This window comes from Ictalurus punctatus, chromosome 7 (genome assembly GCF_001660625.3).
Source record: "Ictalurus punctatus breed USDA103 chromosome 7, Coco_2.0, whole genome shotgun sequence".
In the NCBI taxonomy this organism is placed as follows: Eukaryota; Metazoa; Chordata; class Actinopteri; order Siluriformes; family Ictaluridae; genus Ictalurus; species Ictalurus punctatus.
Window position 1 is genome coordinate 32197600 of NC_030422.2, and position 18520 is coordinate 32216119.

Below are 18520 nucleotides of genomic sequence, written 5' to 3' on the forward strand. Positions count from 1 at the left end.
CTCTGGGTGTGTAAATGAAATGAATGATGGAGAAGTTTTTCCGCCATTATATAAAATATACACAAATATTCCCAGAGTGTGTTTGGATTGGACGGTAAGACAGAAGGAGGATTCTGATTGGGCGGTTTGTTGCTGTCTTGATCGTGAGATGTGTTTTTATTTTAATCTAATAAAATTAGCTGACCAATGGCTGTAGACATGAACAGGAAGTGAGACTGCGATTGGTCCACAGATTTATGGAGTTAGCGGTACAATCATGTGCAGGTGAAATCAGATTTTTAACATCTTAGGAATAAAATGTTCTCTTCTCACCATCAGAATTAGTTTCTTTCATCTTCTCTCCGCTAATTACGTGAAACACAGATGTCCTAGCATGACAGCAGCGGCTTATAAAACGAATTCTAATTGCAGCAGGGTGCTTTTAGCAGGGAAATGAGCTCGCGGCGTGACCTTTTCCCCACGGCCTCCTGGAGCCGTATTGATTTTTTTCGTCAGGCTCAGCTGCGCTCGGCAAGACGAGAGCCCCCCCCCCCCCCCTCCCCCCACCAGCTTCAATATTTAATAGTCACCTCGCACTTTTCTCGGGGGGGGCAGGGGGCAACGACGACAGAATTAACCGTTGTGTCATCAAGTTGTTAGCTCACGTCTATATTGTTCTTTCTTTTTTTCATTGTTTAATTATGACGAATGGATTTTTTTTATTTTCGGCATGTGGTGCTGTGTGAGTCGATGGCGTCGGTTCCTTGAGGGCCGGCTGGGATTTAGGAGGAAATAAGATGGACGACTTTTGGTGTAGAGGATGATGGAGGTGGAGTTATGAGGGGTTTCCTCGGAGCTGACAGCCTCTCTCAGTCTAACACACATGCAGTTAGAACCGGTTGTGCAGCATACAAATACACACACAGCAGCCGATCAGGTGCGTTTTAGTTTTTAGGTCCTTACATCATCACACACTTTTCAGGTTTCAGGACATTACAGGGACACATGCAGGAAAAGTAATTCCACTTCATCACGCCTAATTTATTACGTTTATGTCTTCTTGAGAACACAAACACACGTCAGGTGCATTTCTGTCTAATGGGGACCTGAAAAGTTGCAAATGTCCCCACAATGTCACACACTTTTCTTGTTTTTAAACAGTATAGGGACTTATGACACACTTGCACCATTTATTTGAATACAAAACATCATATGCTAGATTTAAAATTACAAAAAATATATGAATTCTTACATAAGAACATTAAAAACAATTCACACTCAAATATACATCAAGGACGTTGTAGTTTGCAGTGTATTTTGTGTTTGTTGTGCTATTTTGCCTAATGGGGACCTTAAAAATATGCAAATGTCATCACGACGTCACACATTTCTCCTGTTTTAGAACATTAGTTCAAGTTCAACTGCCTTTATTGTCATTTCAACCATATACAGCTGGTTCAGTACACAGCGAAACGAACCAACGTTCGTCCAGAACCACGGTGCTACATAGAACAACACACTAACCGCATGAGACGCCACAGAACTAAATAACATCTACACATTTTTACACAAAGTACACGTGTACAGGCAATGGTTTTATGAGAATGCAAATGCACACATAATGGGGACTTGTTACACACCATTATCATGGCTTTATTTTAATACATCACATGCCACATTTACAATTACAAATGGCTTTATCGTACCAGTGCGTTATTATCTGATTAACAGCATGACACTGAGTGTTTTATTCTTTGATTCCAGGGAACACAAATACACACAGCTACAAATCGTTTGCATTTTGGTTTTAGGGTAGTCTGTGTTACCTAGAAAAGTGCAGGAGTCCTTACGGTGTCACACACTTTTCATGTTTCAGAACATTATGGGGACCTATGACGCACATGCACTGACATTCTTTAATAAAAACAGTAACAGTAACTCCACTTCACCACACAACCAGAATCATCAGAATCAGTCCCTCGTTCTGCGTTTAGTTGCCTAACGTACTGTAAGTCGATTGAAACGTGTGTTTTCGGAACTTTTCCGTTGAACGACTCACGTATCGATTTTCTAAACTGCAAGCGTGTTTGGAACCGGTTCTGCAGCAGCGGTTTAATGAGAATGCAAATACACGCAACAACACATCAACACTTTTTTAGTTCGAAGTGAATTTTGTGTTGAAAAAGCATTTTTGCCGAACGGGGACATGCAAAAATGCAAACGTCCTTGCAAACACTGCACACTTTCATCTTTCAGAACATTATGAGGACCTATTACAGACATTCACTATAAGTTTGCCTTTATTCAGAAACCCAAAAATACATAGCATGCTGCTCTTTAATAAGAGCACTGACTGTATTGATGATTTTCGATAACAGCGTGATCTGAGTGTTTAAGTCCTTACATAAGATTGACGGTATACTTTTCCGTGTTCAACGTTTAGCCGCCTAACAAACGTCTTTTGAGACGCGTGTTTTCTGAATGTTAGTCTGTGTTACAAAAGCAATTTTGCCTAATGGGGACCTGCAGAAATGCAAAAATCCTCACAATGTCACACACTTTTCATGTTTCAGAAGATTACGGGGACCTGTTATACACGTGGCTTTATTTCATAAAGAACATCACATGAATAATCTGGAGACTAAAATCTTGTGTGTCTAGTGAAATCGTAAAATAAGGAGATGTTTATTTAGCATTTATTTAAGGAAGGAGTCTCCAGTGTCAGAGCTTTGTTCCAGGTTTTAGGTTTACACTTTGTGGAATAAAACGCTTCTGGGTGTGCTGTTAGAGGAGAATAATCCACTTCAGGGTGGTAAGAGTGACTCCGCTTCATCGCACCACCCCGTCATTTATTATTGTCCTACAACAGCATGACACTGAGTGTTTTATTCCGTACATAAGATTCAGTTCCTTGTTCTGTTTTTAGGTCTCTAACATACGTTTTATGAAATACGCATTTTCGGAATGTTTTGGCTAAATGACTCACTTGATGTGGGGAAAATGACTCCAGGTTCAGGAGTCGATTATGGCATGCTTAATATTACTATCAATTAAGCAGTACTCAGCTATCTGTCTGTCTGTCTGTCTGTCTCTCTCTCTCCATCCCACCCTCTCTCTGTCTCTTTCTCTTTGTATCTCTCTTTCTCGATATATATCTGCATCCTTACCTCTGTCTTTCTGTCTCTCTGTCTGTCTGTCTTTCTGTCTGTCTGTATCTCTCTCTCTGCATACCTCAGTCTGTCTGTATACTTCTCTGTCTTTGTCTCGCTCTCTTTGACTCTCAGTCTGTCTCTCTCTTCCTGTGCAGTCCTCCCTCTGTCTATTTCTGCATCCCTCCCTCGTTCTGTCTCTCTGTCTGTATCTCTACATCTTTCTGTCTCTCTCTCTCTGCAGCCATCTTTCTCACTTTTGCTCTCTACATCCTTTCCTCATTCCGTCTCTGTCTGTATCCCTCCCATTCTCTCTCTTTCTCTCTCTATATATCTCCTTCTGTGTCTGTATCTCTATCTGCATCTCTCCCTCATTCTGTCTCTTTCTGTCTGTCTCTCTCTCTCTCTCTGCATCCCTCCCTCATTTGGTCTTCCTCTCTCTGCATCCCTCCCTCGTTCTGTCTCTTTCTTCATCCCTCACTCTGTTTGCCTCTCTCTCTGTCTCCCGCTCTCTCTGTGTCTATATCTCTCCCTCTTTCTCTCTGTCTGTCTGTCTCTCTCTCTCTCCGCATCCCTCCCACTGTCTCTATTTGTCTCTCTCTGCATCCCTCTCACTTTTTAACTTTTTATTTCTCTCTTTCTGTTAAATCTGTGTGTACGTGTGTATGTGTGTGTTTTATTAAGTATTCCTACTGAGTAGCTAATCTTCCTTTTCCTCATCCTCTTCCTGATCAGGATCTGTGTCGTCAGCGCATGGCAGAGCGCAGCTCAGAGGTTTTCCATCACACCACACACACGTCACGCATCAACAGCGTGTCATCACAGTTCAGTGACGGAGCGATGCAGAGTCCATCAGCACGGAGCAGCACGTCATCATGGAGCGAAGAACCGGCACACAGCAACATGGACATCTCTACAGGACACATGATCCTGGTACACACACACACACACACACACACACACACACACACACACACACACACACAGCAACATGGACATCTCTACAGGACACATGATCCTGGTACACACACACACACACACACACACACACACACACACACACACACACACACACACAGCAACATGGACATCTCTATAGGACACATGATCCTGGTACACACACACACACACACACACACACACTCACACACACAGCAACATGGACATCTCTACAGGACACATGATCCTGGTACACACACACACACACACACACACACACACACACACACACACACACACACAGCAACATGGACATCTCTACAGGACACATGATCCTGGTACACACACACACACACACACACACACACACACACACACACACACACACACACACAGCAATATGGACAACTCTACAGGACACATGATCCTGGTACACACACACACACACACACACACACTCACACACACGCATACACAATCACAGCATGCACACACATGGCATGCACACACAAACACACGCATACACACACACAGCATGCACACACACACACACACACACACGCATACACACAGCATGCACACACACACACACACACACACACACACACACACACACACACACACACGCATACACACAGCATGCACACACACACACACACACACACACACACACACACACACACATACGCATACACACAGCATGCGCACACATGCACACACAGACACACACACACACACACACACACACACACAGCATGCGCACACATGCACACACACACACACACACACACACACACACACACACAATGGATAACTTTAATTTCGACCCTCTAACTTTTGTTTTATTAATGTGGCAGCTCAGACTGATCACAGCCTGCTAGCGTAGCGTTCATTAGCCTGAGAGGAATCCATCATCCAACGCTGTTTCAGAATCCATTAGTGTCGTGTGTGTGTGTGTGTATGTGTGTGTGTGTGTGTGTGTGTGTGTGTGTGTGTGTGTGCATGTGTGTGTGTGTTATTCACAACATGCATCTGTCCAAACGTTATGACACATGGAGCATCTCTCTCTCTCGCTCTCTCTCTCTCTCTCTCTCTCACACACACACACACACACACACACACACACACACACACACACACACACACACACACACACACATATTAATGGATTATTTTATGTCACACAGAGTGGAGGTCTTACTTAAGTCATGCCCACTAAAAAATCTATATTTTATTGATCTTTTAAAGAAACATGAACGAATGGATAATAAGGGTTTGTGATGGTTTGTGATGGTTTTTAATGGTTAGTAATAGTAATGGCTTATAAGAATTAGTTATAATTTGTAAGTATTAATAATGGTTAATAATGGTTTGTAATGATTCGTGGTGGTTTGTAATGGTCTGTAATGGTTTATAATGGTTAAACTGATTTGTACTGGTTAATAATGGTTTGGAATTGTTAATAATGCATTAATCTGTTGTGTAATGGTTTCTAATACTTAGTAATGGTTTGTAATATTTAGCAGTGGTTTGTCATGATCTCTAATACTTAGTAATGGTTTGTAATGGGCAGTAATGGTTTGTAATGGTTTCTCATATTTATCAATAGTTTCTAATGGTTACTAATGGTTTGTAATGGTTACTAATAGTTAGTAAGGGTTTGTAATGGTTAGTAACGGCTTGTAATGATTTATAATACTTAGTAGTGGTTTGTAATGGTTAGTAACAGTTTGTAATGGTTTATTTCCCTATTGGTCAATATCATAACAGAAAAGCTTTGTAAATATGTAACCAGTGACATGCTACTGATCTTAGATGTTCTTGACGGATTTCTAAAAGATTAATAAACGTTGTCTTGCAGGATATTGTTGTCTCTGATGTTGGCTTTGTAGTAACATACAGCGGTTTAATGGGAAATTCAATGGACCCAATTGACCACCTCACAGTTCCAGGGCTAGAGGTTCGATCCTGAGCTCGGGTTTCCTCCAGGTTCTCGAGTTTCCTCCCACTGCCCAAAAACATGCCTGTAAGTGGCTTGATAACGCTAAATTGCTTCTAGCCTGCCATTCCATCCAGGGTGAATTCCCACTGCATTCCAGGATAGAATCTGGATCTGCCACAACCCCAGGATAAAGTGCTTACTGAAATAATATCATGACCTTGTATTTCCACCTGATTCCATGCAAACCATAAAGTGCTGTGTACATGCTTTTAGAACAACTGTTTCTGCTTGGTTCTTTGGATGGTTTGAGGATTGTTCGCACCGTATGAAGTGTTGATGTTAATAGTATAGCCTCTGTGTTGCTTTCTAACTGAATGAAGTCATACAGAGCTCGCTCACTCCTCCTGACGAGCTCCACACCTCCGGAGATCTGTCAGAGCTTACAGCGGCGAACGGCCTCATCCTCGTTCAGAGCTTTAAAGGAGAGCGAAAAGCCGAGCAGTCTGCAGTCTGGCCTCATCTGGAGTGAACCTGTTTGGAATTTCAATCGCCTCTTGTCCTCACTTGCCTGTTTGATTGGCAGCTACGCTGCTTTAATTCGGGTTCTTTTTTTCTCTCTCACTGCGGTTACCATTATCACAGCAGTGTAGGATAATCTGTGTTTACAGCTCAGATGCAGATTGTTTCTTCACATCTCCTTCTTCATCAAACGTCTTCGTGTGATGACTGCACACAATATCGCACTGCCCTGAATGTGTCTGAGGTCCGGCACCAGTGCAACGCTTCGTGGTGTATGAAATAGCTGTGAATTTGGACTTATGTGGAACTTTGTAAGAAGTCGCTAAAGATATCAAATACTGTACCTGTTAAAGTTAAACTCCACACTCCTAAACGCACTGAATATGCTTATTTATTGGAATATTTGTGACACGATGAGCGCTAATTTGTAGGTTGGTGCTGAGTGATAAGTTAGCATTGTGTCCTGTGATGATGTCACAGGGAGACATTTGGGGATAAAGCTATAACATAGGGAGGCATTAGCTAAAATGTTCTCCAGTTATTATTATGGATTAGCACTAAAAGACAGGAAGTGTCTTTTATTCGGCTAAACTCATACTTTCAAATGGTGTAACTCTAGAAGATCCTTATGGCTCGGGGTCTGCTCAGTGGCTAAATGATGCTAAGTAGCCCTCAATGACCGGAAATGTATACACATCTTATAGAAACGCGGAGCATTTATACAACAGAGAAACCGGATTCTCTTGATGTTTTCAATTTTGTTGTTTACGGACACGTTCAAGAAGTATGTTTTTACGATTGCAACATCGAGGACGTCGTCAGGGCACTGAAAGCCGAGGTTCTGCTCAAGCAGATGCTATAAACTCGACTGAACAAAGTTAGCTAGCTAAACACCTTAGTGTTTACAATCTAGTGTTAGCTAGCCAGTTTCTTGATAGATTGTAGGTGAGCTACTTAGGTTTGTCAAAGCAATATAAATTGGGTCTCTTAGCTAACTAGCAAGTTAAGCCTGCTAAAATCTTAGCAAGTGCAATGATATTATAGTTAACGACTTACCCAAGATGAAATAGGTGCTGCGAAGGTGCTTTAACTGCCCGTAACAACAACCGTATTTGTAAGGAAACACAGGGATGAACAGGAATTAAGCAAAGGAAGCGCTGTCTTTATTAATAAACAAACAAACAAACAAAGAAACACAAGAAACGCGGTCTAGGTTGAACACGACTATGGTCTAGGGAACGGAACAGGGACATGAGACTGCTAGCATGCTACCCGCATTCACTACTGAACTAACACACGCGCTAAACACTACAAACGTTACTAACGATGCAACCGATAATACTACACGAAGTGCGCAGCCACACAAAGGGTTTAAATAGCCAACATAATTACACTAAACATAAACACCTGGCTCAAATTAAGCTACACCCTCGCACATCCAGCCAATGTCCAAGGAGGAAGAGAACAAAACCAAAACAATAGTGTCACATGTCTTGTTGGAAGCTGTGCCGAAGTGCCCTCTGCTGGCCGTGGCATAACAGAACCCCCCTCCAAATGCGCCTCTCCCGGAGCACCAAAAACCCAACTCCAACGGGGGTCCTGGGCCCCTGGGAAAGCTGCCACAGAAAACAAGGTGGCCTCCGCTGGGCAGCAGACTGGTGGAGCACCACCCCCGGCAGCATGAGAACCCTGGGCGCCGCCCCCAACGGCACTGGAATACTGGGCACTGTCCCCAGCAGCACAAGAACGATAGGCGATGTCCCCTGCAGGGCTGGAAGGCTGGGCGGCATCCCCAGCAGGACTGGAGCTCAGGGTAGCTGCCTCAGCCGGGCAGGGCAGCGGGACGGCCTCCTCGGCCGGGCTGGACAGCAGGACAGCTTCCTCGGCTGTGCAGGGCAGTGGGACGGCTTCCTCAGCTGGGCTGGACAGCAGGACAGCTTCCACAGCTGTGCAGGGCAGCGGGACAGCCTCCCCAGCTGGGCTGGACAGCAGGACAGCTTCCTCGGCTGGGCAAAGCAGCAGGACAGCCTCCTCAGCTGGGCTGGACAGTGGGACAGCTTCCTCAGCTGGGCAGGACAGCAGGACGGCCTGCTCGACAGCTGAGACCTCCCCGCAGGTCTCATGCTGGAGCTCTGAGGCCACCAAGTTGACCTCAGATGGTGGGACAGAGGTTGCCATGTTAACCTCTGGCTGGAGCTCCACGGCTGAGACCTCCCTGTAGGTCTCAGGCTGGAGCTCTGCAGCTGCCATGTTGACTTGAGACGGGGGGTCAGATGTAATATGGATTTAATAATATTAAAAACAAACAAACAAAAAAAACCTCACTGACAATACCAACAGTAAATAATGTCAATTTGAACATCATTAAAGATTAGGGTATAATAAAAATGTTTTAATTAGATTTGTATGCAGTGTAACTGCTATTATTATTTTTTACTGTTGTTATTATTATATATATACACACACAGTATATAGCCTGAAACAGGTACTATGCATGGATGTAAAAATTCTGGAAACTCCTTGGAAACTCCTTGTGAACTCCTAGTGAAGATTCAGGCACCACAAAGGCACTCTAGTGCTCTAATACATTATTTACTTTAGTAATATACCTAAAAATCAATATCAACAATGAAATATTTAAAGTGACAGGACCCGCTGCTGATTTAGACCTTACGCCTGTCTTCCACACAGTCCATCATTAATCACCTGAACACTCCTATTCCAGAATCATTCACCACTAATAATAGTCTCATGAATATTTAATCGGTCCTTTTTTCCCCTTCCTTTTCATGTTCTCAGGTTTTGTTGATCACATGATCGATCGTATAAAAACAAGAAGACTTCATGTACGTTTTTTTTTTCTTTGCTAAATTGCATGAAATAAGTAACAGAATATTACGACCGTAAGTGCGGTTAAAGAATAAATGGTACGTTTCCTACATTAAGCTATAAGTCTTAACCCCGCCCCTTGTCCTAAAAACGTTACCGGCACAGTTGAGTTTCTCGGAATCGTTAACCGGTCGAGCGAGCATCAAATGAACGAGTGTCACATTTGAAATGCATCATCCAGAGGTTTGGCTAACCCCCCCCCCCAAAAAAAAAACACCCTCGTGAAGATTTATTTATTTATTTATTTTAAAAATCTGTCCTGAAAGAGAGTTGAATGATGGGTAATTTGCGAGGATTCGGAGTGGAGGTGGTGGAGTTAATGTGTACTCACCGGGGCGAGAGCACTTTGAGTGCTGCTGCTGTTGTTACAGCAGGAGAATGTTAGCGGTCGAGGAGTGGAGGCTTTCACAGCTCTGCCTTATGACGCTTGCTTTGTTTTGTTCTTGAGAAACGATGACTGACACGGCAGAGCAATTAACATCAAAACAAAAATCCCAGAGTTGCACATTTCAAAAAAGTTATAAAATCCTCCACCCTCAAAGTTCTGGCATTTCCACACCACGTCAACTTTCTCAGAAGTGATGAAATCTGCTGCGCTGACGGTTATGGAGTTAGAGACAGATGAGCTGCGTGTTTCAGAACTGATTCGGAAACTCTACAGTAATCCTACTGTTTCTAACTCTTCCAATCGATCTAAAAACAATTACAGGACGATCGGTGTAAACTGTTATTATTTTGTTTAAAGAGCTTTTTTTTTTCCCATTCAGTACCGCCCTTCAGAAACTAAATAAAATAGTTACATGTTTCCCAGAAGACAAAATAATGACAATTTACACCAATCATCCTATTCCAAAAAGTTTACACCCCCCTGGATCTTAATGTATCCTGTTACCTTCTTGAGCATCAGAGAACATTTGCACCTTTTGTAATAGTCGTGTGCGAGTCCCTCAGTCGTCCTCAGTGTGAAAAGATGGATCTGAAGATCATATAGTCGCTGTTGGAAAGGAATCAAATATGCAGAAGATGCTGGAAAAGTAAAGAATATGCAGGACCTGGAGGATTTGTCTGAAGAACAGCGGGCAGTTTAACTGCTCAGGACAAACAAGGGACTCGTGTACAGCTCTCACAAAACATAAACACATCATGTCGTGGATCATCCAGGTAACGACACACGGGGTTAATAATCGAGCGTGTTTAAACTTTTGAACGGGGTAATTTTGATAAATTCAGCTATAATCTTGTCTTGTGGACTATATGTAAACATCTGTAATGTGAAATAGTTATGTGATCCCTCTTATTTTGTTAACAGTATTAAGATTTAGCATATTCTGCAAGGGGTATGCAAACTTTTGGGCACAACTGTGTGTAAAACAGGAGTGTTTTATTGATTCTTAAATCAAAATGGGCGAAAACAGACACGCTCCCGAATGGGCTCCTATTGTTGGGAGATCATGAGCTCGAACCCCAGTGATAAATCACAGTCATCTGTGAGTCTGGGAATCCAAGAGAGCAAACACGACCATGCTCTTTGAGTGGGAGGGGCATACTCCGCTGTCAGCCAGAGTGACACTAGCCAATCGGTGCTGTCTGTAAGCTCCTGTATGCAAAAGAGGGCAGATAGCACTTTCCTCTGAGTGTGTTACGCTGCACTGTGATGCATCATGGGCAGCTGTTTGGAAAGCGGTGGATGGCTGTCCACACATGTGGAAGGGAAGAACTTGATATTCTTCACCCTCCGCTATGTGAGGGGAGAGCTGACTGGTGGGCGGAGACTTGGACAAAATTGCAAAAGAACTTTTGTCACGTTGACCACGCCCGGCACTGGCTGTAACCTAAACCACTGATATTTATTCAATTATCCATAACTATCCATGGTTTGATGCGGGTTTTGTGCTAGCCCACTTCATATTCTCCGTGTCGATCCGCAGCGATGACCCTTTGTTCCTCAGTGAAGCAAAGCTCCATTTTTTCCATCATACTGCATTAATCTCATTAAGGCTCTTCTCAGCCTTGTTAATCAAAGTCATTTCTCAACCCGCTAAATAATGAATACTACATGGACCGTAATGGCCTCGATTAAGTTCGCTGTCTCGTCGAACATAAGCTCATAAGATATGACTGAAGCTTTGTGTTGGAGAGAGCAGGAGGAGAACACGGGTCTCCAGCCGTTCAGTAACACGACCTTTCAACAGGGCTTCACGAGGACTAGCTCGTATATACAGCCATGAAAAAGACATTACGGCGTCATGGCTGAAGGTTCGAAGAGGTAAAGTTAAATGGCAAAAAATTGCAGAATCTCACAATGAGGGGTGGAGTTAGTGGTTAAAAAGCACTCTTGCTTGTTAAATTGTCATAAGAATTTCAAAGAGGAAAAGGTTAGGGATGTTAAAATTCAGGAAGAGGGGTGGAGTTAGTGCTTATACATTATCTTGGATGTGAAAAAAACCCAACTGCGTGTACAATTTTAACAAAATGAACAATTTTTTGTTTGATTTCATATTAAAGAAGTCGTATTACAGGAAAAAAGGAGGACAAAATTCTAACTCATATCTGCCAAAATGTAACGATGCACAATAGCGCCATCATCAGGCTGACCTGGATCCCATCGCATTCCAGAGTAGTGGGAACGAGCCTGAGCCTTTCTGCCAATTTGGGTGTTTCCTGGCCTTGTGATGTTTGCGCCAGTTGTGTGATTTTCTTTTTTTTTCTTTCAATTAAAAAAAAAAAGTGCCTGGACCCCTAAATATTCATTAAAGTGCATTGCTCTACTCAGCATCTGTCCATCCCTGGTGCTGCAGAATAAACACATTAATAAAAATACATAAGGCAGCTGTGATCCAGCTTACCCCTGAGCTCGGCTTTGCTCTCGTTTTCCTTTCTTTCCCAGTCTCTCATTTTTTTTCTCTTTTCTTTGTCGTTCTACAATAACACCTCCATCCATCCCGACCGACATGAGCTCAAAGCAGCTCCACTCGTCAATCTCAGAGACTAATCCCAAATATGCAGCACAAAAGAACAGAGAGAGCGAGAGAGAGAAAATGATGGGGGGAGAAACGAAGAGAGAGAGAGAAAGAGGTGGGTTGGTCTTTGGCAATCACATACGCAATTAAGAGTGCTGAAAGAGCCAAGCTTCAATCATCGCTTTTCTCCACTCTCACTAACGGCGATAAGATTGTCTGAGCTTAAGCCTCCTTTCCTGGGTAGCTGAATCCAACAGAGACAAAAGAACAGAGCGGAGGGAGGGACGGAGGGAAAGAACTATGGGGAGAGAGAGAGAGAGAGAGAGAGAGAGAGAGAGGGCACTGAAATGGTTTAGGGAATGAAGTACCTGCTACTTGGGTGTTACTTCGGTTATGGTGACCTGACAGGGGATTACACACATTACTGTCTGTGTTTACAAGTTTACTCTGGATTCTGGGTTCCTGATTGGTCAGAAGGTGGTGATTAATTTCCTAGAACAGCAGCTCTGACAGTAGCGCAGGTTTATATTAACACTCTCGTTCTGATACCTTATCGTTTCTATAGCAACAGCTCGTTTACACCAGCTTGTATGGCGGACACATTACGTAAACTAGTTTAAAAAAATAAAAACTAAATCGGTGTAATCTTAAAGTAAGGAGATGTTTATTTAACGTGTAGGGAAGGAGTCTCCAGTGTCAGCGCTTTGTAACAGTCAGAGGTAAAGCTGTAAGTTTAAGACAGAGGAGTTTACACATTCCGGTGAGAACAGGAACAGACTTGTTTCGTGGATGTTCCACAAACTTAAAAGGGAACTACAAATGGATAAAAAGTATGCTGTGGCACAAGAGGAATAAAACACAAGCTGTAATAGGAAAATAATCAACCTCTGTGTGTTATTCGTTATGTAGCATTTTACTTTCACTAATTCATCTGTTCTTCATGCTCCTCCTGTTCCTCCTCCTCTTCCTGTTCCTCCTCCTCTACTTCCTGTTCATCTTCCTCCTCCTCTTCCTCTTCCTGTTCGTCTTCCTGTTCATCTTCCTCCTCCTCTTCCTCTTCCTGTTCGTCTTCCTGTTCATCTTCCTGTTCCTCCTCCTGTTCCTCTTCCTCGTCCTCTGTGCAGGCGTACATGGAGGATCACCTGCAGAATCACGATCGTTTGGAGAAGGAGTGGGAAGCTCTGTGCGGTTACCAGGCCGAGCCGTCCGCTTGTTCTTCAGCGCAGGATAAAAACAACGCCAGGAAGAACCGACCCAACGGCGTGCTCGCGTGTGAGTGTCCTGAACCGCACGCGACACGTTCATGCTGCTTCTGCACACGTGTACAACACACGTCCATCACACGCAACACAAACGAATACAGCTACGCCGCAGCCTCATACCACAGACCGCAGACCACATTGACATTGTTTTTTTTTTGTTTAAATAAACATATAAATAGAGGAGTATATTATTTCCTGACATATACAATTGTGTACAATATATAAACATATTTATTATACATATTAATTACTTAATAATTGTATGACTAATACTCATATTCCTCAATTTCCTCACAATAGATTCACGATTGTTGTTTGTTTGTTTGTTTGTTTGTTTTCCATGTTATTCATACAAAACCACCGGCCCTGGAAACAGCAGTTAAAATGCACGTTGTGTAATAACATGTAATAGACGTGTTATAAGCGTGTCGTATATGTTAATAGACTAACACAATTGATTGTTTCCCCTCTATCACAGACGATCATTCCAGAGTGACGCTGAAGGCTGAGAATAACCAGAGCAGCTCAGACTACATCAACGCCAGCCTCATCGTGAGTGCCGACGTTCACTTCCTTCCTCTTCGGCTGCTTTACACAGAGACGAGACTGAAATCAGTGCCATTGTAGTACTGAGGATATTACGAAGACTTATTAAACCGCTGAAGTTCATTAAAATGTTAAAATAAAATCTCAGTGAAGGAGGCGTGGCCTGTGTGTGTCAGTCTCAGCGAAGGAGGCGTAGCCTGTGTGTGTCAGTCTCAGCGAAGGAGGCGTGGCCTGTGTGGAGGTGTGGCCTCTGTGTGTCAGTCTTAGTGAAGGAGGTGTGGCCTCTGTGTGTCAGTCTCAGCGAAGGAGGTGTGGCCTCTGTGTGTCAGTCTTAGTGAAGGAGGTGTGGCCTCTGTGTGTCAGTCTCAGCGAAGGAGGTGTGGCCTCTGTGTATCAGTTTTAATGAAGGAGGTGTGGCCTCTGTATCAGTTTTAATGAAGGAGGTGTGGCCTTTGTGTGTCAGTCTCAGCGAAGGAGGTGTGGCCTCTGTGTGTCAGTCTTAGTGAAGGAGGTGTGGCCTCTGTGTGTCAGTCTTAGTGAAGGAGGTGTGGCCTTTGTGTGTCAGTCTCAGCGAAGGAGGTGTGGCCTCTGTGTGTCAGTCTTAGTGAAGGAGGTGTGGCCTCTGTGTGTCAGTCTTAGTGAAGGAGGTGTGGCCTTTGTGTGTCAGTCTCAGCGAAGGAGGTGTGGCCTCTGTGTGTCAGTCTTAGTGAAGGAGGTGTGGCCTCTGTGTGTCAGTCTTAGTGAAGGAGGTGTGGCCTCTGTGTGTCAGTCTCAGCGAAGGAGGTGTGGCCTCTGTGTGTCAGTACCAGTTGTTGGCTGCTCTATAAATATCTTTGAAACATCAGATTGTTAATCCAGCACTGAGATGAGACTTTATCTGTTATGTGTGTTAAAAGCTACATTGATTAAAAAGACGTCCCAGGTCAGTGCTCAGCAGGGAACAGAACACAGGACAGAGGGTTAATGTTGAAGTCAATCTGCCCTCCTGCTCTCTCCATCTCATCGGACCCCCTCGAAGGGAAAACAAAAGAAAGTGAGGGTTTTTCTCGTTCCGCCAGAGCACAAGGGGCCTCGTAACTATATCCCAGCAGGAACCTGACATGAAAACCGCCATAATTACATCTGTCAAACACTGGTGCCTGCTGCCTCGTTAGCAGCGTCACAGCAGAACAACCTCGAAATGAGTCATCTGTGACATTTTTCCCTTTTCCAACCCTCCGGTCTGCAGTTAACTGGCTGCTCAGGGTTGAAGGTTATGGCCTTTTCACACACACACACACACACACACACACACACACACACACACACACACACACACAGACACACACAGACACACACACACAGACACACCCCTTACCTCTCTGTCACACATGAAGACACACTCTTTGTCTCATCAGTCAAGAGAAACTGGCAGTATTATGAAAGGGATCTCTTGCTGCCGTTGTCATGGTAATGACAAAAGGGGGCGGAGTCCTGTGGGAAAGACCAGGGATTGTTGGAAAATTTGCAGGATTTCTTACAAATGGCAAGAAGTTTAATTAATATTATCTATATAATGTATTAATGCATTGTTAGTAATTATAATTATTTGATTTTGTTGTTTGTTTTTTGTGAAACCAGTTTAAAGCTAAAACATGATGAAAGAATAAATGAAAAAAATAATAATAAAAGAATACATAGCTTGAAAAAGGTCAACACAGATTTATTATTATTATTTTTTTTTTTTACAAGTTTAGAAGTTTGCAAGTTTTTTGCTCACTAAAATATGCCAGTAGGTGGACTGGGTACTTTAATTTGCCCCTGGGTGAAAAGTTCTGGTACTCTCACACCCAGTGTTCCCGGGATAGCCTTTAGCTCCACCATGACCCTGACCAGGATGAAGCACAACCCCAGCCCCAGTGTTCCCAGTACTATCCTGAGCTTTGGAATGTTTTTCCACTTATCTCATCCATGTTGGTTTTTCTTTGGATTCTCCCTTTGCTTTCCTCACATCTCCCAAAAACATGCCAGCAGGTGGATTAGCTAAGCTATATTGTGCCTAGTAGTTCTAGTGCTCAGTGATGGACGGACTGGAGTCCCGTCCGGTGTGTGATCCTGCCTCGATCTCAGTGTTCCTAGAATAGATTCTGGACTTACGGCGCACTCGACCAGGATATTTAACGTTTAGCAGATCATCTTTGGACTACCAACTCGTCCTGGGTCCTAATTTCAAGTTCAAATTCGGACTCTATTGATACATTATATGAAACGTTGGTGAAAGATTGATAAACATAATCGGACATCATGCTGAGGGATCATGACGGTCATCAGGTTAGTTTGCAGAATGTCGAAAGGAGACTAATAAAGGTTCTAGACTCAGGTAGCTCCTCTAGATATCTGGTTACATCCCACCTCAGGCCATGCGACATGCCAGTAGGTGGACTGGTTATACAGTACTAATTTGTCCCTAGGTGATAGCAGTGGAGTGAAATCCCATCCAGGGTGTATTCCAACTTCATTCTCAGAGTTCCTGGGATAGATTTAGGATACATTGCACCCCCTGACCGGGATAAAGTGCTTACTCCAAGATGAATGAATCCAACAAAACCGCTCTTGCTTTGGGATCACTTTGAGTGGTTGAAAAGTTTGTTTTGCCCTCGAGACTTACTTCAAAACCTCTACAAAAAAAGCAGGTACTAGGAATCGGAGAGGATTTTATCAGCTTTAATGAGGAATCTACGTTTGTCTCATAACGTGGTGAAACAAACTAAAGGGTGGCAGTTTCCTGGCAATCATTCTTATTTTCCTCAGTGTATAATTTGTGTGCTTGTCAGATTTGACAGACAGATCCAAGCCTTATTTGCATCAGTCTTTCTCTCTGTTGTCCTCGTGAAGTCTCTTGGCGTGGCCCAAAGTGCCTTACGCTGCAGTTATTGTCGAGCTGGCACTTCACTGATCCACTTCTCAGCTTGGAGTAATTAGATTTTACGAGCGCGATCATCTTTTTAAGTTTGGGATGATATATCCACTTTAATATCTCCCTTTATGGGAAGCGAGACAAGGGCAGTCAAAAGTCTGGTATTAGCTGTCTGGCGTTTAATGGCTCTTGCTGACTATAAAGGTTGTGCTAAGCAATTATATCCATTTGGAGCCAGGCTAATGGCTGTGCATGTCGTTCATACTAACAATGGAGCTTTGTGTCTGATTTTTTTTTTTGCTGCTGCTTGTTCATTGAACGTCAGGGCGATGCCGCAATCAGGGTAGCGGTACAGTTAATTTATCCGCGGCTGGATTAGCTTTTATGATGAGAACCGAACACTGATCCCTATCACGGATGATTATATTTTGCGTTTTATTTTTTTTGTATCGTCTGCACGGTTTAACGAAACCACGCAAGACCAAATCAAGGTCATGAGATCATAATGTGTGTGCATAATGCGGGGTAATTTTATCACGCTTTGAGTTCACTATTTTAAGTTGTCGAGTTTTTAACATAATGTCGGCGTTTGCGTTAATTCAACGCTCTCCCTGGTTTGAAGGATAAGCTGACTGAGTACTCATTACGGTATTTAATGGAATGGATTTTATAAAAAGTGTTTTAGGGGTGTATTTACAGTCAAAACACAAAACTTTTAATCGAAATATTCTGAATTGTATGCAAATTAGATCTAATGACACCGATCCTGTGGGGTGTGCAGTCCGACTTCCTTCAGTTCCCCAATCACAGCTTGAGTTCCTACCTGTGATTAGTTCCCATGAAAGACTATATATGGTTATATCTTATTCTGTCATATAGGTAGCTCTTGGTAAATGTGTATAGGGACATTGGGAAGAAAATAAAGCTTGAAAGGAAGTAGCAGAAATGGTTAGAGCCTCTGTTGAGTGTGTGTAGCTAGTACAGTTAGCTAGCTTCGCTAATCTAATCCGAGAATTAAGATGAGCACATGACATCTAAATCAAACAAGCAGAATTTCACACTGATTAGTGCGTTATTTAATCAGAGTTCAGCTTCTGAGTCTGAATGGAGAGTTAGGCTGAGAGGCAGGGTTAGCTCCGGAAGCTTCTCTTGCTACACCAAGCTTATTAGAATTCCTTGAAATTGTGCTAGACTTCTCTTTAGCGAGTAAAGACTGCCTTTCTTGGATTACGCTCTCTTACACTGCCTGGGGACAATAGTGTCCCAGCTTGATCCCCTAACATGGGAGCATACCTGCGCTCCACTTAGCCGACTTCCTATTGTGTCCACTCAGAATGGCTGCGTTCCAATCCGCTGACGATCGACTTCTCATTAGCGAAGTTCCTTTGTAACACTCTGGGATAATGTGAATTATTCAGCGACACTTTCTGCCAGGCTCT

At 43.2% G+C, this 18520-nt stretch overlaps 1 protein-coding gene across 1 annotated transcript in view; it reads left to right on the top strand.

Annotated features, from left to right (window-relative positions):
- The window catches only part of ptprn2 (protein tyrosine phosphatase receptor type N2), a 241272-nt gene that overhangs the window by 200310 nt on the left and 22442 nt on the right, over positions 1-18520 (top strand). Inside the window, exons 14-16 of the mRNA XM_053681691.1 lie at positions 3864-4061; positions 13502-13649; positions 14118-14191. Coding sequence (XP_053537666.1) covers positions 3864-4061; positions 13502-13649; positions 14118-14191 — 420 coding nt within the window. The remainder of the gene's footprint in view (positions 1-3863; positions 4062-13501; positions 13650-14117; positions 14192-18520) is intronic.